Source organism: Rhinichthys klamathensis, unplaced genomic scaffold (assembly GCF_029890125.1).
Source record: "Rhinichthys klamathensis goyatoka isolate OS25496 unplaced genomic scaffold, OSU_Roscu_1.1 h1tg000216l_1, whole genome shotgun sequence".
Taxonomy (NCBI): Eukaryota; Metazoa; Chordata; class Actinopteri; order Cypriniformes; family Leuciscidae; genus Rhinichthys; species Rhinichthys klamathensis.
The window spans coordinates 1,927,501-1,950,000 of record NW_026606741.1 but is presented as its reverse complement, the minus strand read 5'-3'; the positions used below and the strand labels follow the sequence as shown (position 1 = coordinate 1,950,000).

Below are 22,500 nucleotides of genomic sequence, written 5' to 3'. Positions count from 1 at the left end.
TTTCAATCAACTTGTTTTCTTTCATTTAGGACAGTTTTTGTATTTATTTTTTGGAACTGACTGATTGTAGGCCTTATTATTAATATATTAGAAAATGTTAAGATTAAGATTAATAAATGCTGTAGAAATATTGGTCTTTGTTAGTTCATGCTAATGGCGTTAACTAATGTTAACAAGTGAAACCTTATTTATATGTGGTTTGAAATCTGATAACATAAATGCAAATATTATGATTTTTGATGATCATATAAACTTCTGAAAGTGTTTGAGTCACATACAACAACAGAGAGAGGTTCTGCTGCCCGTCTGAATACAGTCGAGAGAGAGAGAGAGAGAGAGAGAGAGAGAGAGTGTGTGTGTGTGTGTGTGTGTGTGTGTGTAAAGGTCATCTCTGTGGGTCCCTTTGAATGGCACTGGGATAAATGCTCATCAATATTAACCAGCCACAATCCCTTCTGTCTGTCTCTCTCAGTAACTGTCTGTCTCTCTCAGTAACTGTCTGTCTCTCTCAGTAACTGTCTGTCTCTCTCAGTAACTGTCTGTCTCTCTCAGTAACTGACTGTCTCTCTCAGTAACTGTCTGTCTCTCTCAGTAACTGTCTGTCTCTCTCAGTAACTGACTGTCTCTCTCAGTAACTGACTGTCTCTCTCAGTAACTGTCTGTCTCTCTCAGTAGCTGTCTGTCTCTCTCAGTAACTGTCTGTCTCTCTCAGTAACTGTCTGTCTCTCTCAGTAACTGTCTGTCTCTCTCAGTAACTGACTGTCTCTCTCAGTAACTGTCTGTCTCTCTCAGTAACTGTCTGTCTCTCTCAGTAGCTGTCTGTCTCTCTCAGTAACTGACTGTCTCTCTCAGTAACTGTCTGTCTCTCTCAGTAACTGTCTGTCTCTCTCAGTAACTGACTGTCTCTCTCAGTAACTGTCTGTCTCTCCCAGTAGCTGTCTGTCTCTCTCAGTAGCTGTCCGTCTCTCTCAGTAGCTGTCTGTCTCTCTCAGTAACTGTCTGTCTCTCTCAGTAACTGTCTGTCTCTCTCAGTAACTGTCTGTCTCTCTCAGTAGCTGTCTGTCTCTCTCAGTAACTGACTGTCTCTCTCAGTAACTGTCTGTCTCTCTCAGTAACTGTCTGTCTCTCTCAGTAACTGACTGTCTCTCTCAGTAACTGTCTGTCTCTCTCAGTAACTGTCTGTCTCTCTCAGTAACTGACTGTCTCTCTCAGTAACTGACTGTCTCTCTCAGTAACTGTCTGTCTCTCTCAGTAGCTGTCTGTCTCTCTCAGTAACTGTCTGTCTCTCTCAGTAACTGTCTGTCTCTCTCAGTAACTGACTGTCTCTCTCAGTAACTGTCTGTCTCTCTCAGTAACTGTCTGTCTCTCTCAGTAACTGACTGTCTCTCTCAGTAACTGACTGTCTCTCTCAGTAACTGTCTGTCTCTCTCAGTAGCTGTCTGTCTCTCTCAGTAACTGTCTGTCTCTCTCAGTAACTGTCTGTCTCTCTCAGTAACTGTCTGTCTCTCTCAGTAACTGACTGTCTCTCTCAGTAACTGTCTGTCTCTCTCAGTAACTGTCTGTCTCTCTCAGTAGCTGTCTGTCTCTCTCAGTAACTGACTGTCTCTCTCAGTAACTGTCTGTCTCTCTCAGTAACTGTCTGTCTCTCTCAGTAACTGACTGTCTCTCTCAGTAACTGTCTGTCTCTCCCAGTAGCTGTCTGTCTCTCTCAGTAGCTGTCCGTCTCTCTCAGTAGCTGTCTGTCTCTCTCAGTAACTGTCTGTCTCTCTCAGTAACTGTCTGTCTCTCTCAGTAACTGTCTGTCTCTCTCAGTAGCTGTCTGTCTCTCTCAGTAACTGACTGTCTCTCTCAGTAACTGTCTGTCTCTCTCAGTAGCTGTCTGTCTCTCTCAGTAGCTGTCTGTCTCTCTCAGTAGCTGTCCGTCTCTCTCAGTAGCTGTCTGTCTCTCTCAGTAACTGTCTGTCTCTCTCAGTAACTGTCTGTCTCTCTCAGTAGCTGTCCGTCTCTCTCAGTAGCTGTCTGTCTCTCTCAGTAACTGTCTGTCTCTCTCAGTAGCTGTCTGTCTCTCTCAGTAGCTGTCTGTCTCTCTCAGTAGCTGTCCGTCTCTCTCAGTAGCTGTCTGTCTCTCTCAGTAACTGTCTGTCTCTCTCAGTAACTGTCTGTCTCTCTCAGTAACTGTCTGTCTCTCTCAGTAACTGACTGTCTCTCTCAGTAACTGTCTGTCTCTCCCAGTAGCTGTCTGTCTCTCTCAGTAGCTGTCCGTCTCTCTCAGTAGCTGTCTGTCTCTCTCAGTAGCTGTCCGTCTCTCTCAGTAGCTGTCTGTCTCTCTCAGTAGCTGTCTGTCTCTCTCAGTAGCTGTCCGTCTCTCTCAGTAGCTGTCTGTCTCTCTCAGTAGCTGTCCGTCTCTCTCAGTAGCTGTCCGTCTCTCTCAGTAGCTGTCTGTCTCTCTCAGTAGCTGTCCGTCTCTCTCAGTAGCTGTCTGTCTCTCTCAGTAGCTGTCTGTCTCTCTCAGTAGCTGTCCGTCTCTCTCAGTAGCTGTCTGTCTCTCTCAGTAACTGTCTGTCTCTTTCTCGAGCTGTCTGTCTCTCTTTCACATAACAAGTCAATGAGAAGGAGCCAGAAACAGAGGTCAACTTCTGCTGTGACCTTTCCTTAAGCACAAACACACCTCTGAATGGCAACTTATAATGATGAGCCTCTATTTTTAGAGCTGAACTTTTCCTTTAATTGGACCTCAGTCAGGGGTGTGTGTGTGTGTGTGTGTGAAGGTGTGATGTTTCTGCTTCTTCTGTGAAAGTGCATTCCTTAAGATCAGATGTTTTTTTGTTTAAATTTTTTACACAAACTGCAGCCAAATCAGATGACACTTGTTTTCTGCATTTATGTTTCAAGGTCTAAAGTGAACATATTCCAGCTGGGATAGTATGTTTACTGATTTCATTCAGTTTACCAACATCAATTATTCATTAATCATTACCATCATTAATTATTCAGAGCACCTGAAGAAAACCGCGAGGAATTAGCGAGTGAATCTTGTGAAAACAGGTCAGATTTCACTGTGAAACCAAAAGAGAAAAGAGAAATTTGATGTTTTATATTTTGCAAATAAAGACTATTTTTTAGGACCCCCAAGACATTTTATTTGCAATATTTTATAAAATGTTCATGATAATTAAGCAAATTAAACAAATTCTCATACCATAATGCAGATATTTAATCTGAGGTTTATGTAATTCTGAATATATATATATATACACAATAATTAATATTGTTTATTTATTAAAATATTATTGAAAAATTAATTTAAAACGTATATATATATATAAACAAACAGTCTGTGTGCGTAATGCAAATTTGAGGGAAAATTTAACTCTCATGAAAATAATGTGAAAAATCTTAACAGGCTTCAATTTCTGTATGCAGGTTATAATATAATTGATTTACAAATAAAAATGTAACTGTCATTGGTTTGACAAATCAAAACACAAGCACAGATGCACAAGCCTGCAGCAATCCAGGTACAAAGCTTGAACTTGTGTTCTGTGTGTCTCAATCATCTGTGTGTGTATCTGTGTGTGTCTATGAGACAAAAAGTGAGAGTGCGTGTGTATATACTTGGTTACCTTGGCAACACATGATGGCTGATTTGCTGCAGCAGAAATAGTTTGATGATTCATTCTGTTGAGAACCAAACACACACACACACATACACACACACACACACACACACACACACACGTATGCTTACGTACATGGTCAGAAAGTCAGTTTCAAAGTTTTTGAGATTAACAGAAAACAACCCAACTCAACCCAATAACTCATAATATACTGTATAATATAGAAGAGTTTGTGCTACTGTTTATTACTATACTATATTACTCTCTCTCTCTCTCTCTCTCTCTGGTATCTTCAAATTCAATTTAATGCTTTTTAATGCCTTTTTTAACGACATTTTTTTACCTGCAATGCCATACATGACCCATGACTAACCACGGATATTATAGTGCTGTTAATCATGTAAAAAAAAAAAAAAAACATTCTGTGATTATTCGCAATTAAAAACACTTAGCCTACATTTTTATAGGTTTATATTAGTTTATATTTTTTTGTAATGTAATAATTTCACAATTAATCTACAAATGAATGTAGAGACAACATAAAGACAGTATATTTTAAATACTTGTTTAATGGCATCTTTTTATGAAATGATCTATGTTAAATATTAATTATAGTCATTACAGTGTAATTATTTTTTTTTACATTTATTAGGCTTAAAAAAAATATAACAACTTTTAATTTAAGTGAACTTCAAACAATTCTCACATAAATGTATAATAAATGTCATATTTACCTTCGCCCTTCCTTTCTTTATTGGCTGCTGTCCCTTTAAGAGAAACACGGATCTCACGCGCGGCTCATTCTCTCACAACTCTTTAAGTTCATTTAAGACTTTATTTACCTTATTTAAGACTGCTCTTATGTTATGAGGATACTTTGGCATAGGATACAACAGACATTTTGGCATAGTTGTGTGTGTGTTATATTTTCCGTTCGATACTGGCGCCCGTCTTTCTGTGCGTCGTGTGTGTGTGTGTGTGTGTGTGTGCGCGCGCGCGTTTGGACATTCACAGGCAGTGCGTTCTCCTTTGTTTTGTCACTGTTGAATGGTTTAAAAGCATCTGCATGAATAAGAGCGGGATCATGTCATGTACCGCTTCCAGCGCGCGTCCCCTCCGCATAACAGCACTGTCGCTCGGCCGCAAACGCTGTTCATCACTCTAACGTACATATTTTGCGACAGCAAATAAAAATGATTAATTATGAAGGCTATATTCAAATAAATTGATAATATAAAATTATCTTTAAAACTATCTCAATTTTTAATGCCTGTATGATTAAAATGTAATGCGTTTTAATGCCATTTAAGGCCTTAATTTTCTTTTAATGCTTTTTAATGCCCTGCGGAAACCCTCTCTCTCTCTCTCTCTCTCTCTCTCTCTCTCTCTCTCTCTCTCTCTCTCTCTCTCTCTCTCTCTCTCTCTCTATGGCAGTATAAAGCTTATTCCATTAATGGATTAAACTTTATTGGCACTCATGTTAAACCCCGTTGCCATGGTCCACTCTTGACTGACCCCTGGCCTGCATTGTCACGGTAATGAACAAAGTCACAACACTTAGCTAAAAGTGGACTTATTACTTAGTGCAGGAAGTGTGTGTGTGTGTGTGAGTGAGTGTGAGTGTGTGTGAGTGAGTTTGTGTTTGTGTGTGTGTACTGTAAATAAGTGGGTTAGTATGTTTGAGTGTGTGTGTGTGTGTGTGTGTGAGTGAGAGAGAGTACCAATAATAAACGGTAGCAAATACTTTTTATATAGATGATTTCTAAATCCTTTTTTTTAAATTTATTAATCTTTGTTTATTTTTATTAGTATTGTTTTATGCTATCAGTATTATTATTTTGTGTACTAAATGTTCTAAATCATTTTTTATGTTGTTTTGATGCTTTGGCAATACAAAATGTATTTTTTTTGTAATGCCAATAAAGCTTTCTGAATTGAATTGAGAGAGAGAGAGAGAGAGAGAGAGAGAGAGAGAGAGAGAGAGAGAGAGAGAGAGAGAGAGAGAGAGAGAGAGAGAGAGAGAGAGGGGGGTGTGTGTGTGTGTGTGTGTGGATACATTTAACAACAGACCAGATCTTACAAAAGTGTGAGTATTTTCAGATCTAAAACTAGACCAGACTTGATCCTCTTGGCGAAACACATTCATGTTGACATGGAAAGTCACACTATTTGTTTTATTATTGCAGTACACACATATTTCTCTATGCACATTACATTTACACACACACACACACACACCGATTCCACATCCCACAGTGCAATGCACTGACTCAACTGGACCTTACATTACAGTTCCTCCAGTGTGATCAATGAACCAGAAATCATATTTAGATTTTAGAAGCAGTTTTTACAGTAATGCATTAACTAACAAGCAACAGTATTTATTATTTTTTCTTAATGATAGTTAAACAAAAATGGGAGGATTTACTCTGTACAATTTTCACTGCTAGTAAACTTCCCAAATATTTACAAAGAAACAGCCAGTAACATCAAATTAATCATGAATTTTTGAAGTAGAAAAACTAAAATATTTTATTATAAAACATACTACAATAATCTGTTTTTTAAACTTCAAAAAATCACTGGAAAAATCATGTAGTGACTGATACGATACAATACTTATTAATTGTACTGTACTAACGTAAAAATAAAAATTACTTATTAATTTTTCACAATATTTCAGTTTTCATCTGTCTAACTAATACCAAGTAACATAAACAATGTGCCAATTTCATGTGTTTCTCCTGGCTTTTAGTTGATAAGCGTATGTGTTTTGCTGTGTTTATAAATGGTTACTTTGGTTAATTTAATTATGGGTAATAAAAATACAGTCTCAGTTGTTCTCAAACAGTGGGACGCGAACCATGGATGATCACAGGTCTGTTTTTTATTTATTTAGCATTGTTGTTCCCTTAATAAGTAATAAAATCCAATTAACCAAATAATTGTGTCTCATAAAGACCGCAGAGTAAATAGGCTAATGGACTTTTAAAAGCAAGGAGAAACACTTTCCATATTTTTACTTGTTGATGGCTTGAAATGGGCACAATGTTTCTGTTTCTTGGTATTGGTTAGTCAAATTAGACAGATTAAAACGGTAATATTCCTAAAAACTTTTTTACTTTTGTACAATAAATGCTTCTGGTATCGCACCGGTGAACATCTGTCCTGAAGCAAAACCATTGAATCACTCCACACACAACCAGAAGGAACTGTGTGTGTCTCGTACAGTCTCTCTGAGGAACGATGAGGATTTGGGTAAATGGTAAATCGGTGTGTTTGTGACCTGTAGACCCGATGGCCACTCCATCCTTCACACACACACACATACATCCTCTCTCTCTCTCTCTCTGTCTGTTGGTGATTAATAGCTCTGATGTTTCCATCATAGCCCCACAGTGAGTGATTTTATTAAAGTTAACTGTGTTTAGAGTGCAAGACAGAGACACACAGACACAGACACAGACACACACACACACACACACACACACGCATGCACGCACGCACACACACAGCAGTGCCAACAATGATGTCAGCTTCCAGCTGAAGGGTTAAGAAGCTCCGATCAATCACTGCTTATTAACCAATAGGTAAAAAAAATAAAAATAAATCACTCTTACCTTATCTGAATTGATTTTCAGCTTATTTGCTTGTTTACCTAGAATTCCTGGTGAAAAACTACATTACCCATGATGCAGTATAGAAAATTCCACCAATCAGTTTCCACCTCTCTTTAGCTCCGCCCACTCCCATGAAGCACTGCTAATGATGTAGTCGAGTCGAGTCGACCTCCCTACGCTCTCAAAATACCGAAAAGTTTGTGTATATTTATTTTTTGCAATAAACCTAAAATATATTGTTTTTATACACATTTGTAAATTAGTAGTTTTAGATTAGATTAATTTGATTGTGCTGTTTGCAATGCATCATGGGATTGTAGTTCTTTCCCCTTACTAAAGCTGTTAAGTTCACAGTTTCGTACCTCTGTCTTTTTGTCCGATTTTCAAATACTTTTTTTTGCTTCAAATCAAAGTTTGTAGTGTTGTGATTCTCCTCGTAGTTGATTGGCTTGATTTATGGCTTATAACGCTTTAATGAAGACTTTCACATGCAATACAGATTAGTATACATAACACAAATGCAATAGCATGTCACTCTAGGCATCTAACAGTTCCCATACGAGCGGTTTTATAGATTATCACGACTAATAATCTATATATGCTAATTAAAGATAGTTAACTCCACATCATCAACATACATTCATCAACTAACCATTCAGAGATGTCCTGTTGCTTCTACATGTTGTCACTTCTTCTTGAGTCTCTCCATCTTTGTCTGACTCGGGTTTAAACATAAAAGGCAGAACAGTTTCTGACATTTTAGCGTGTGTCTGCGTGTCTGTGTTTAGCGTACACACACACGTGCACGCACACACAAGCTTGTTTCTTGAAGCTCCGCCCTCTGTGTCAGGAGCAGCAGCTCATTTGCATTTAAAGGGACAGACACGAAACTACTCGTTTTTACTGACCCTCAAAAAGTGACCATTTTTGTCACTTTTTGTGACCCCCCCCCCCCCCCCCCTTTAAAAGAAGTTATTACTCCACCACGTCCGTGACATCATTAACCAACATGGTTAAACACCACTTTGCGACAATATGGTTTCGGGAAACAGTCGTGACTAGCTAGTCGGTTTCTTCAACGATGTATCGTACTTTAGCAGTGAGTTACAGCGCCGTACGGGAAACACACCCGCGGTTGGGACGGGCTGTCAGAGTAAGAACAGGGAAAGGTGGAATAGTTTGACATCTCTGAATGAATGTAATAAATAGAGAGTCCACACAGATGAGCTCAATTATTTAGTGGCTGAAGGTGATTTCATACATTCATCAGAATGTAAACGATTGATAGAGTGAGTGTGCGAGTGCGGGCTGACAAAAGGTCAGGTCGACTGGTGTATTAAATTTAGAAGGTTTAGCAGAGCGACATCAGTGTTAGACTGCGTTTTCATCACACCCCTGAAGGTTGTTAGAAAAGCACACGCACACACACACACACACTCTTAAAAACATGAGGCTCAGACACCTCAAGGCTGTGTTAAAAAAGATCCGCTCTTCTCTTTCCCCACAAGACAAGTGACTATAACAGTCACATAACACAAGAGCTCTTTTAACAGAGTCAGACAGAGAGAGAGAGAGAGACAGAGAGAGAGAGAGAGAGAGATAGAGAGACACACAGAGACAGAGAGAGAGACAGAGAGAGAGAGAGACAGAGAGAGAGAGACACGTCTCTGATGCCACTGAAGTCAACATGAAACGCTTTTCACAAACCTGACGTAATACTGAGCGAAACGGGATATTCAGTAAGAAGAGGAATGTAGACAAAACTTTTATCCATCGAGTTTACTGGATGTTAGTCGAGTGAGGGTTATAGCAGAGTAGAGTCAGGTGATTGGATGCGTTGCCGTTGGGAAAGTGCTCACACACACCCAAAGTACACACACATAAAGCCTCCTCTCAGTGCTAAATTGAGTTTTTAAGCGTAATAAGCCGCGAAAAAGAAGTCAAATAAACAACAAAATAATATCAAAATGCCTGTCTTGGCGAGTTATCACGTAAACACAGTCAGTTTACATGTTTAAAGTCTCTTAAAACTCATCTTTGATCACTAAAATTACATATTTTTTCCTTGAATGTAACTCGACACCCTTGCCTCATTTAGCATCGCGGTTCTATGAATATGCAAATGAGCCCCGCCTCCACTCACTCGCTCAGCTCAGAGATCCACTGGTTGACGATCACACGTTGATCTGATTGGTTACAAGGTCGTTTGTGACGTCAGAAACACCAGCGATTTCAAACCGTGTTTTTGAGACTGTCTTTGGTTCACTGCAGTTTTAAGGAGGAAATACTCAGCAATGCTGTCGACTTATGAATTAAAGTCCCACTCCGATCATATTTTGAGCTATTTTTAAACATTCCCAGTGGTCTTTAAATTATGATTATGCCATTTTTAGCCAAAATCACAAAACCTGTGCCGTTTTCTGGGACTTCGCTTCAGCAGAGCGGCAGTAGCTCATTAGCAATTCACCTCTGCGTTGTGGGCGGAGCCGTTGGCACGGAGACGCCCCTCCCCCTGCCCGTTGCTGAGAGCTCTGTCTCTCCCGCTAGCTTACACCCCCAATACCGGTGGGGCAGCAGTATTATATACACGTTAATTATTATTATCCGAAGTTAATCAAAGTTATCACCGATCACCGATCATTATTTCACTCCAAGACGTCGTGTGTGGAGACGCCAGTGGAGTTACTACGTCACAACTCCAGTCTATTTTAGCCGGCATTTTAGCGTTTGCTACTGATTCACAGCCATTTGAATGTAGAAATACTCAGAAATACAACTTTGAGCTGATTTTTCTCAAGATATGCCCTCTAACATCAGAAAAATGCCACAAGAACATGTTAAGAAAAACATTATTTTCATCGGAGTGGGTCTTTAAAGCATATTTAAAACACCACATAGACATATAAACAACATTAAAAGCTGGATTTTCACCACGGGGATGAGAATGAAAACGCACGTGTAACAGTTATGATGGATCCGTGCGTCAGGTCCTAAAGTGTGTTTTTGTATTCGTTTGTTAATATGTGTATACATTTTTATTTCAGTTTTAGTTATTTATATGAACTTAAACTACACTGAAACAATTTTTGAACATTACTATAACCTTTTTATCTGAAACTTTTTTATAGTGTAAATGAAAATGAGAAATGTTGCCCTGGCAACTAGCTGAAATAAAATAAGCTTGAGTTTATATATATATATATATATATATATATATATATATAGTTGTATTCAAAGTAATGAGATATATATTACATATACAAATACAATGTTAACTGAAAAAAAACCCAAAGTCTTGCAATGCCTCATCAGAGACGAGAGGGGAAAATTTTGATGAAACATTTTTGAAACATTTGTAGTTGTTTTTATGAAAACTAAACATGAAAAAGATCATTACTTAAAAAAAAAAAAAAAAATATATATATATATATATATCATTACTTTGAATAAAAAAATGCACATATATATATATATATATATATAGGTATATATATACACTCACCAGCCACTTTATTAGGTACCCCATGCTAGTAACGGGTTGGACCCCCTTTTGCCTTCAGAACTGCCTCAATTCTTCGTGGCATAGATTCAACAAGGTGCTGGAAGCATTCCTCAGGGAGTTTGGTCCATATTGACATGATGGCATCACACAGTTGCCGCAGATTTGTCGGCTGCACATCCATGATGCGAATCTCCCGTTCCACCACATCCCAAAGATGCTCTATTGGGTTGAGATCTGGTGACTGTGGAGGCCATTTTAGTACAGTGAACTCATTGTCATGTTCAAGAAACCAATTTGAAATGATTAGAGCTTTGTGACATGGTGGAAGTAGCCATCAGAGGATGGGTACATGGTGGCCATAAAGGGATGGACATGGTCAGAAACAATGCTCAGGTAGGCCGTGGCATTTAAACGATGCCCAATTGGCACTAAGGGGCCTAAAGTGTGCCAGGAAAACATCCCCCACACCATTACACCACCACCACCAGCCTGCACAGTGGTAACAAGGCATGATGGTTCCATGTTCTCATTCTGTTTACGCCAAATTCTGACTCTAACATCTGAATGTCTCAACAGAAATCGAGACTCATCAGACCAGGCAACATTTTTCCAGTCTTCAACTGTTCAATTTTGGTGAGCTCTTGCAAATTGTAGCCTCTTTTTCCTATTTGTAGTGGAGATGAGTGGTACCCGGTGGAGTCTTCTGCTGTTGTAGCCCATCCGCCTCAAGGTTGTGCGTGTTGTGGCTTCACAAATGCTTTGCTGCATACCTCGGTTGTAACGAGTGGTTATTTCAGTCACTGTTGCCCTTCTATCAGCTCGAACCAGTCTGGCCATTCTCCTCTGACCTCTGGCATCAACAAGGCATTTCCGCCCACAGAACTGCCGCTCACTGGATGTTTTTTCTTTTTCGGACCATTCTCTGTAAACCCTAGAGATGGTTGTGCGTGAAAATCCCAGTAGATTAGCAGTTTCTGAAATACTCAGACCAGCCCTTCTGGCACCAACAATCATGCCACGTTCAAAGTCACTCAAATCAACTTTCTTCCCCATACTGATGCTCGGTTTGAACTGCAGGAGATTGTCTTGACCATGTCTACATGCCTAAATGCACTGAGTTGCCGCCATGTGATTGGCTGCTTAGAAATTAAGTGTTAACGAGCAGTTGGACAGGTGTACCTAATAAAGTGGCCGGTGAGTGTATATATATTTTTTTAATTCAAAGTAATGATCTTTTTCATGTTTAGTTTTCATAAAAACAACTAAAATTCATAATGTTTCATCAAAATATAGTGACTTTCTCCACTTCAGCAACAACCTTTTCCCCTCTCGTCTCTGATGAGGCATTGCAAGACTTTGGGTTTTTTCAGTTAACATTGTATTAATAAAATATTATTCTTCCTCCATAATCCATCCATCCGGATCATCCCAGCACTTTTATAAACTGTCGCCTGTATCTCCATGGTGACTGATATTCCCCCCGTGAGTCGAGAGTGTCGTTCAGTCTATAAATAACTGGACAGACGGTGTTCGTCCTTCCTTTAATTGGTCTGTTGATGAATCAGTACATTATGATAGAGAAATTCATATTATTTTTCATCATCAATAATTCCATCATGCCAACAGAGGACATAGATGTTCATCTTTGTATCAATATTTCACAAACACACAGACAAATGCTTTAGTGAGACGAAATTGAGTTTCCGAGAAAGACTGTTATGATAGAAAGTCGCATGAGTGACAAATAAAAGAGGAGAGCAAGAACAGCGTGTTTGATCCTGCAGTGAAAAGCCAGAGTACGTCATTCATAGAAAGCGACAGAAAACGCAACGTTTTAAACTTGCATCAAAGAACCGACAGACAAACTGTGTGTGTGAGTGCCTGTGTGTTTGCTTGACTCCTTTGAAGATTAAACACTGACTACTGAAGTCTCTTTCTTTCACTCTCTCTCAGAAAAACATGGAAAAATGTGTTTATTATTGAACTTGAATCTTACGAAACCTGTCAAGAACAGGCGTGTTTCACCTCGAAATCAAAGAAGAAAATATATTTTGTGTGAAGACAATGCTTACTGTAAGATCTCTTGGCACATTTTAAATGAATATTAAACAATAATGCAATGTAATGTAATTCAAAAACAACATTGTAATGTATATTATGTATAATAATACACACACACAGAGCCTAAAACTAACTTTTTGCTGGTGAAATTCACCGTCCATAAATATTTTTTACCAGCCATGAAACTGTTTTTTGCAAAAACATGCAGTTTTGACACCAAATTTTTAGATAACAGTGAAAATTCACAATTGTCTATTCCAGTTTTAATATCACTGCTAAACTAGAAGCCTGACTAATATACATTTTAACCGCTTAAGTTGCAATTACACATTTAAAACAGTAATATCCTATACTAAACCTAAACTAATATTGACAAACTATATATCATTTGAAAGCGTACAATCTGTAGTTTTCATATTTGGTGATTGATTTTCAAAATAAATTACAGAAGAGCCGTAATCTATCAATTTGCGACAAGAATATTTTCATACTCCTAAGACCTTTATTTTGAAATAGTGATGAACATGAAAATCATTGAAGAATGGTAGAACCTCAGTTTGTTTTCTTGCCAATAGTTCAAAAGATAACATCCATTTAATTTTTTTCAGAAAAAATAAGTATAAAGAAAAGTATAAAGAAAAAAATGATAGATTCACCATTTGTGATGTGGCAGCGAGCTATAACGCACATGCGTGTTCTTTTTATGTGATTATTGAGGTTGAATTCATATCAAAATATGCCAAACTTTCCTTACTACTTCTGAATAGGATGCCTACTTCATAAATTGTATGAAAATTGTGGAAATAATGGTTCAGATCACTCAAAACACGTATGGAAATGGCGCCCTTATATGGGCAGTGATGGAGTCTGGTTGTGCCCTAGTGGAAGCGTTCGGTACTGCGCACAAACAAAATCTTACTGAAAGATATCAACCTAAAATTTGAAACACAACTTGTTCAGAGTTTTGGTTTTGATTTTCTTGCAGTTTTAGAGTGTCACAGGTTTTGAAAAAAATATATTTTATATATAAAATATGAATAATTAAATTTTTACATTTTACATTTTCATAAACTCAAACTTCTATAACTTTTTTTCTGTTTCACTTTCTTAATTTATTTAACTTCTACACAAATCTGCCAAATGTCCTCTTTAAAACAAGACCAGTACAGACCACTTACATCTATATTCCAAAGCATTTTTGAATTACAACCATTTAAGTTCGGATTGTGCATTTTCATGTTTATTCAAAAAAGGGGGCGCAGCACTTAGTAGTTTTCAGGGAATGTTTAACCTCTTGTTACTTGTCTTTGATTGAGTCACTGAATAAAGTAATAAAATGTAAAATAACACTGCATAGTCTTCACTGTATAAATCAAACAGATTAATCCTTATTAAAGTTGCAAAAGTTATTCAGCCAAGAGCAGCGAGTGATATTATTTTCTTTGTCCGTTTTTGTTTAATTAACATTAAAAACACAGACAGCAGCAGGAATGTATTCATTTGATCACTTTATAGGGCGAGCTATATTTAAAAATTACAATAAATGCTGTTTATAAGCGAAATCACAAAGACTTTTATTATATTTCTATATTATCTTCAAACAATGATGTTGCTACAGTAAAACTAAAAGCCATTCAATGATTCAGATTTACGGTAATTAAAAAATATTTATATCTCATTAGTGACTATTATTCTGGTTTATTCATGATCATTTTGTTTTGGCTAGTAGAGTTTCTGAATGGCTGGTAACTTAAAAATTGATTTAGGGGTGTAACGAACGTATTGAACCGTTTAGTACGAGGATTTCGGTTCGGTACGCATTACAAACCGAACGTTTCGTTGGACCATTTTTCCCATAGATATCCATAATAAAGGCTAGATGTCTCGTCCGCGCTGCTGGCCAACGGAGGGCGACGTCCGCACTGGCGGCCATCTTGTCACAGGCAGCTCGCTCACTCGTAACATTGTGTTTTAATGGTGCATGTTCTTTTTAAATAACCATAACTTGCTCAATTTTCTACCGATTTTCAAACGGTTTGGTTTGTTATTAACGTCAGAGATGTAGTTATGACACTGCACACTTATTATGAATAATAAGTGTATAAATAAATAATCATCCAGAATTATAGCCACGTTAATAACGTTTGTAAGAAACCAAACCGTTTGTAAATCCGTCAAGATTTCGACGAGATAAGAGTATTAGTGTTCGTGCTGATCACTCATCTTACATCAGAGCCCGCCAGAAAGCTTGCCTGTGACAAGATGGCCGCCGGTGATGACGATAGAGACTCCGCCGTAAGACATCTAGCCTTTATTATGGATATTATTAATTTTTCCTGCCGACCAAAATCCGCGCTGCCGCGACCACAATGTTGCGCAATATCAAATGGCAAACGTAATGAAAGCGGAACGAAACTGCGCTACTCATTATTTATCAGTTTGGACCAATGTCAGAGCAGCGCGAGCCGATCTTGATCAAGCGACACTGTTACTACCGGTTACTACACAGCGCTGAGAGATCCAGTAAACAAAGCATTTGAGTTCACCACTGAAGTAATAACATCGCTGCGAGATCTAGTGAGAAACATTCACATTTCTCCGTTATTAACGGACCAAACAGCGCTGACGTGGAAACCAGGAGAAACATTGTTCCATGAATGAAGTAGTTATAGGCTTTAAGTCCACAGATCTGCAACATCCACCATGGATTTAATGTAGTAACACTAACTTGTAACCATGGAAGTTTGGCAAAAATAGTAAAATGCTTTCAAGCACGTCACACATCTTTTTCCCAGCACTTCAAAACTCGAATATTATTATATTTAAATGTTATTTTTAATGTGATGACCAAAACATTATTTGTTCATCCTTCAAAGATTACCCCCCCCCATTTATAAAACTAAAAGTTTCAAGATGTAGGAAAACTCACACTTAGGCCTATTTAAAGGTGCAGTGTGTGACTTTTAGCGACATCTAGCGGTTCGGTTGCGAGTTTACACTAAGGGCTCAGCCCACCGCTCACCCCTCCCTTTCGAAGAAGCTACGGTGGCTAAAACGGGACAAACATCGTCGACTGAGACAGCAGAGAATAGCCAGCGTAAACCAAGTTTCTGTACCACAGTCTATTATAAACCACATCATGGATAAAGTTTCAGGTGAGGATCAAGGGTCTTAATACATAATATAATAATAATAATCAGCTGATTGTCTCACGAACGTAACCAGCACATTCTCCCCACATAGCAAACCCATAATACAGCGAGGGAGAAGAACCACATGAAACTATGCAAATATATATTTTTTCTAACAGGGTAGTAAAAGTTTAGCTGGCTAATATGAGCTGTTACTGTGGCTGAGCTGTTCAAAGTGTTAAGCCTTGTTTAAACTCGACGTGTCCGCATGAGCCCAAAGGTGCGTGCGGCAAAAATGACGTGATTGTAACAGCGCGCGCCTCCGCATCCCCTAGACACACTTACTACACACAGTAGGTTTTTTTTTCTCTGATTTTGGAAACTAGATCGACTTAAAATGCTTCCAAGATCGACGGGTTGGTGATTCCTGTAACTGTTTTACGGTCAATGACAAGAGTAGCCTACTAATCAGCTGTCTCACGAACTTAACCAGCACATTTATCCCCACATAGCAAAGCCATAACACAGCGAGGGAGAAGAATTAAGTTACATGAAACAATTCAACTACATATTTACACCACTGACAAGGGAAAAGTCACTACTCACGGTGTTTATGACTAGCTTCTTCTAGCTTCCTGCGGCTTCTCTTTCAAGGTAGTGACGAAACGCGCTCTGTAACGTTGTTTGTTCGCTGTCGGCTACGGTAGAAACATGACGTCACAATATGGCGACCTTCATAGAAGGGGATTCCCGTGGTTATGGAGATATAAATGCCTCATTCTAAGGTAATAAAAACATTACGGTTTATTAAGTAAGTTCTTTATACACCACTGAACACATACAGGTCCTTCTCAAAAAATTAGCATATTGTGATAAAGTTCATTATTTTCCATAATGTAATGATAAAAATGAAACTTTCATATATTTTAGATTCATTGCACACCAACTGAAATATTTCAGGTCTTTTATTGTTTTAATACTGATGATTTTGGCATACAGCTCATGAAAACCCAAAATTCTCAAAAAATTAGCATATCATGAAAAGGGTCTCTAAACGAGCTATTAACCTAATCATCTGAATCAACTAATTAACTCTAAACACCTGCAAAAGATTCCTGAGGCTTTTAAAAACTCCCAGCCTGTTTCATTACTCAAAACCGCAATCATGGGTAAGACTACCGACCTGACTGCTGTCCAGAAGGCCATCATTGACACCGTCAAGCAAGAGGGTAAGACAGAAAGACATTTCTGAACAAATAGGCTGTTCCCAGAGTAATGTATCAAGGCACCTCAGTGGGAAGTCTGTGGGAAGGAAAAAGTGTGGCAAAAAACGCTGCACAACGAGAAGAGGTGACCGGACCCTGAGGAAGATTGTGGAGAAGGACCGATTCCAGAGCTTGGGGGACCTGCGGAAGCAGTGGACTGAGTCTGGAGTAGAAACATCCAGAGCCACCGTGCACAGGCGTGTGCAGGAAATGGGCTACAGGTGCCGCATTCCCCAGGTCAAGCCACTTTTGAACCAGAAACAGCGGCAGAAGCGCCTGACCTGGGCTACAGAGAAGCAGCACTGGACCGTTGCTCAGTTTTGCATGTCATTCGGAAACCAAGGTGCCAGAATCTGGAGGAAGACTGGGGAGAAGGAAATGCCAAAATGCCTGAAGTCCAGTGTCAAGTACCCACAGTCAGTGATGGTCTGGGGTGCCATGTCAGCTGCTGGTGTTGGTGCACTGTGTTTTATCAAGGGCAGGGTCAATGCAGCTAGCTATCAGGAGATTTTGGCGCACTTCATGCTTCCATCTGCTGAAAAGCTTTATGGATATGAAGATTTCATTTTTCAGCACGACCTGGCACCTGCTCACAGTGCCAAAACCACTGGTAAATGGTTTACTGACCATGGTATTACTGTGCTCAATTGGCCTGCCAACTCTCCTGACCTGAACCCCATAGAGAATCTGTGGGATATTGTGAAGAGAAAGTTGAGAGACGCAAGACCCAACACTCTGGATGAGCTTAAGGCCGCTATCGAAGCATCCTGGGCCTCCATAACACCTCAGCAGTGCCACAGGCTGATTGGCTCCATGCCACGCCGCATTGAAGCAGTCATTTCTGCAAAAGGATTCCCGACCAAGTATTGACTATTGAGTGCATAACTGAACATAATTATTTGAAGGTTGACTTTTTTTTTTTGTATTAAAAACACTTCTTTTATTGGTCGGATGAAATATGCTAATTTTTTGAGACAGGAATTTTGGGTTTTCATGAGCTGTATGCCAAAATCATCAGTATTAAAAAAATAAAAGACCTGAAATATTTCAGTTGGTGTGCAATGAATCTAAAATATATGAAAGTTTAATTTTTATCATTACATTATGGAAAATAATGAACTTTATCACAATATGCTAATTTTTTGAGAAGGACTACAGGTCCTTATGGATGTCATATTGCATTTCTGTTAATAGATACTCAAAAATGTTACACATTGCACCTTTAAAAATAGTTTTTCTTTTAGTAAATAGGAAATTTCTCTGGCATTTCTTTCTTTTTGCTCTATCGAAAACGTACCGAACCGTAACACCACTGTATCGTATCGAACCGAACCGTGAATTTTCGTGAATTTTCAAACCCTGTATTGTCTGCATTTAGTTTGTCGTTCCTTCTTGTTGTTCTCTGAGCACTTACAGTCGGCCTCTCTTTCTGTGCAGTCTGTTCGCAGTATTCCCGAGGGGTGTTTGCGATCTTCGGCCTGTACGATAAGCGCTCGGTCCACACGCTGACGTCGTTCTGCAGTGCGCTGCACATCTCTCTGGTGACTCCCAGTTTCCCAGCCGAGGGAGAGACTCAGTTCGTGCTGCAGCTCCGTCCCTCCATCCGGGGGGCGCTAATGAGTCTCCTCGACCACTACGACTGGAACCGCTTCGTATTCCTGTACGACACCGACAGAGGTAAGCACAAACACATTCAATTCAACACACACATTCACACCAAGAATAATATTCAACAATTAAAGGGTTAGTTCACCCAAAAATGAAAATGATGTCATTAATGACTCATGTCGTCCCAAGCCCGTAAGACCTCCGTTCATCTTCGGGACACAGTTTGAGATATTTTAGATTTAGTCCGAGAGCTTTCTGTCCCTCCATTGAAAATGTATGTCCGGTATACTGTCCTTGTCCAGAAAGGAAATAAAGACATCCTCAAAGTAGTCCATGTGACATCAGTGGGTTAGTTAGAGTGTGTTGAAGCATCGAAAATACATTTTGGTCCAAAAATAACCAAAACTAGGACTTTATTCAGCATTGTATTGTCTTCCGGTTCTGTTGTGGATCAACTTTCTCTGATCCTGAGTTTATGCATAACTATGGAGCACATGCATATGAAAGTGTGACATCAGTAAGTTAGTGAACAGCCAATCATATGCTGTGAAACTGCGATTCAATTCTAAAAACCATGAAGATTTTGAACACATTTCAAATCTGACATTTATTTTAAAGTATGTGTACTTACAGTGTTAAGGTACATGGGTTAAGGTTAGGTTCAGGGTTAGTACCTAGTTATTATAACTACTATAATAAGTACACAGTGTGTACATGGGAAACAGGTTACACTTTATTTTAAGGTGTCCATATTACAGTGTAATTATACATTTAATAACAGAGTAATAATAATTACTTACTATAGGATTAGGTTGTGGTTTAGGGTTAGTTGCATGTAATTATGCATAATTTATAGTTACTACTACAGTAATTACATGTAACATGTGTAACTGTGAAATAAAGTGTTCCCCAAGTCATTTTAAAGCTAAAATGGCGAATTATGCTGGATAGCAAAAAATGCATAATTTTGTTGATTTTGCGTTGTATTCAGCAATCGTGGAATCTGGAAAACTAGAGGGACTGTTTGATGTTACATCAGGATTCATGAGCATCATTCTGATTCATCACCAATGACTTATTGACTATAAATTAGTCAAACGTTGCTTTTAGATATTTTTGGGATCAACACCAGATTGCTATCGAAAACACAAATCTATAAAAGACAGACTGATAAACATACAAACAAACTAATATAAATATACTAAAGCTTAAATCTACACAATCACACCTTCACAAATACACTCTTAAAAATGAAGGTTCTTTATTATGGGCATCGATGGTTCCATGAAGGACATCCATGGAACCTTCCATTCCACAAAGGTTCTTTAGAATGTTCACTGAAAGCTGCTTTAAAGAGCCAACAAATGCTTCTTTTGGAACCTTCATTTTTAAAAGTGCGCACACATTTGTATCTCAGCTGCGGTCTAATTCTCCCGCCTGGCATCATGGGAGTCCTGGAGCGAGGCGAGACCTGTCTGTGTGCGTCAGGCCTTTCAGAACACAGGAGCGTTTCTTGATATAGTTTGCCAGGCTGCAATTGGCTCTTCTTCGGCCCAGTTTAAGCCCAGCGCTGGCCCACCGAAGGCCCGAGATCTCCCTCCTGCTGTTCTGAGGTCAGTGGAGCGTAAAACTGCTCATCCTCGAGCCCAGAGCGACACGGGCCGCAAGCCAGTCATTCAGTCATCCGTGATCTCCTGCTTAAAGGCGAGAAAGAGAAGCTAATGGATCGACTCGCATCCGCTTCGTTCTCTTCATCTCGACTCTCGATTAATAAGCGCTGAGGCTTGAATTTCACCCCTAGTCTTTCGATACAAGTTGCTTTATCTGAGGAACGACGCAGCTTGTTTTTTGTTGATTCCCTGGGGTTTATCCGGCTCGGAGACACTTGCGTTGACCTCGCACCTCCGAGATCTGCATTGCGGAAACATCCCCCTCCGCTAAAACGCCTCGCTTCGCTCGCTAGCACACATGTGAAACGGCTAATCGCAGGGGAACGTCCGGCTTGTCTAGAGACGTTAGCATCACTGGCAGCGGTGAAACGGAGTCGGGGATGCTTGTGGAAAAGAGAAATCTATTCATTTGATTCTCAGCTGATTTAACTAAACGTAAATGAACACTGAAATTCTTTCATTAAACGCTTTTATTTCGCTAAAAGCCGCCCCTTTTGGCCAGGACTTTACTGAGACTTTAGATGCAAAACAACTAACAACAGTTTGTCTTGTAGCTTGATTAACACAGGGAAGCTTATTCAAAAGACACTTTTACATTTATACAGAAAACAGCTATGAAATGAGCAGGAATGTCTTTGGGGTGTGCGATATTCACAAAAAAATGATATCTCAATATTTAATGGGATATTGTTGATGACGATTATTCATTTTTTTGCTGATATCTCGGTTTCTTTAGGCCTGTTTTCATATTCCTCATGTTCAAAGAAATTAACCTTTGCCACCTTAAATTGATTCCAGGGGCATTTTTACCATTAAAAGATAATTTTTTCCTAACCTTAGTAAATGTATGCATCATCTTTTTTTTTTTTTTTTTTTACATATTAACAAATTAAATCATCAACAAAATAAATGTTTGCACTGCAGAAGTGGCACAGAAGCTGCTAAAGCAGTATTTACTCTTGCATAAATACTGCTATGTGACTAATGTTTTAAACACAATATTTTGAACATATATATATTTAAATAAAATGCTTTAAATATAAAACTAGCCATTAATCCAACTGATTCATTCAAACGGTTGATTTATTCAGGAACTGATTTATGAATGAAAACGCTGATTCATTCAGGAACCAAACATTGCTGTGTGTTGCTCTGAGACACACAATTGTTCTGTGTCTTTAAATGATTTAAAGCAAAATAAGTGAACAATATCTTCACTATGGATCACTACAGCCCCGTGTATGTCACTGGACGTCCTTTAATACATAATAATCCTCTTTTTTTGCATTGCCGTGCCATTATAACAGCGCAGGAATCCGCTCGCTGGCAAATGTGAACGGCACAGTTAAACTGAAATCTCCAGTTATGAAGCCATCGGGTCTGGCACGCTCGCTTTAGCAGAGGAACTGGCCATCTGGAACGGACATGTTTGACCAGTATTGCTTCTGCGCGAGCCTAGTGGTTTGACACTTTGGCCAGTTTCTCACAACTACCTTTCTTTATGAACAAGTCACCTTCATTTATAAAGCGCTTTTAACAGTATGGATAGCTTTACAGTGATAATAGAAATGACTGTAACAGATTGTTTAGGCTTTACAGCAGCTCTAGGATAAAGTTATTGTCCAGATAAAGTTAGTTTTGATTGATTCACTTCCATTGCGAAGATCATTAGTTATTAACTTAGTTATGCTAACACGACACCGTTCTAACAGAAAACCCTTAAAGGGATAGTTCACCGAAAAATGAAAATTAGCCCATGATTTTCTCACCATTAAGTCATCCGTGTATATGACTTTCTTCTTCCAGATGAATACAATCGGAGTTATATTAAAAAATGTCCTGGCACTTCCAAGCTTTATAATGGCAGTGAATTGCCGTTTCTGTTTTGAAGTCCATATAAGTGCATCTATCCATGATAAAAGTGCATCTATCCATGATAAAAGTGCATCTATCATGATAAAAGTGCATCTATCCATCATAAAAGTGCATCTATTCATGATAAAAGTGCATTTTTTCATGATTAAAG

General features: G+C 38.8%; 1 protein-coding gene across 7 annotated transcripts in view; it reads left to right on the top strand.

The window, feature by feature from the left end:
- gria4a (glutamate receptor, ionotropic, AMPA 4a) overlaps positions 1-22,500 on the top strand; it is a 136,777-nt gene that overhangs the window by 12,477 nt on the left and 101,800 nt on the right. For all 7 annotated transcript variants that reach the window (XR_008808294.1, XM_056264136.1, XM_056264135.1 and 4 more), the window contains exon 3: positions 18,634-18,873. Coding sequence is in view for 6 of the 7 variants with exons in the window: in XM_056264136.1 (XP_056120111.1) it covers positions 18,634-18,873 (240 nt within the window). In the remaining variant the exon portion in view is untranslated. The remainder of the gene's footprint in view (positions 1-18,633; positions 18,874-22,500) is intronic.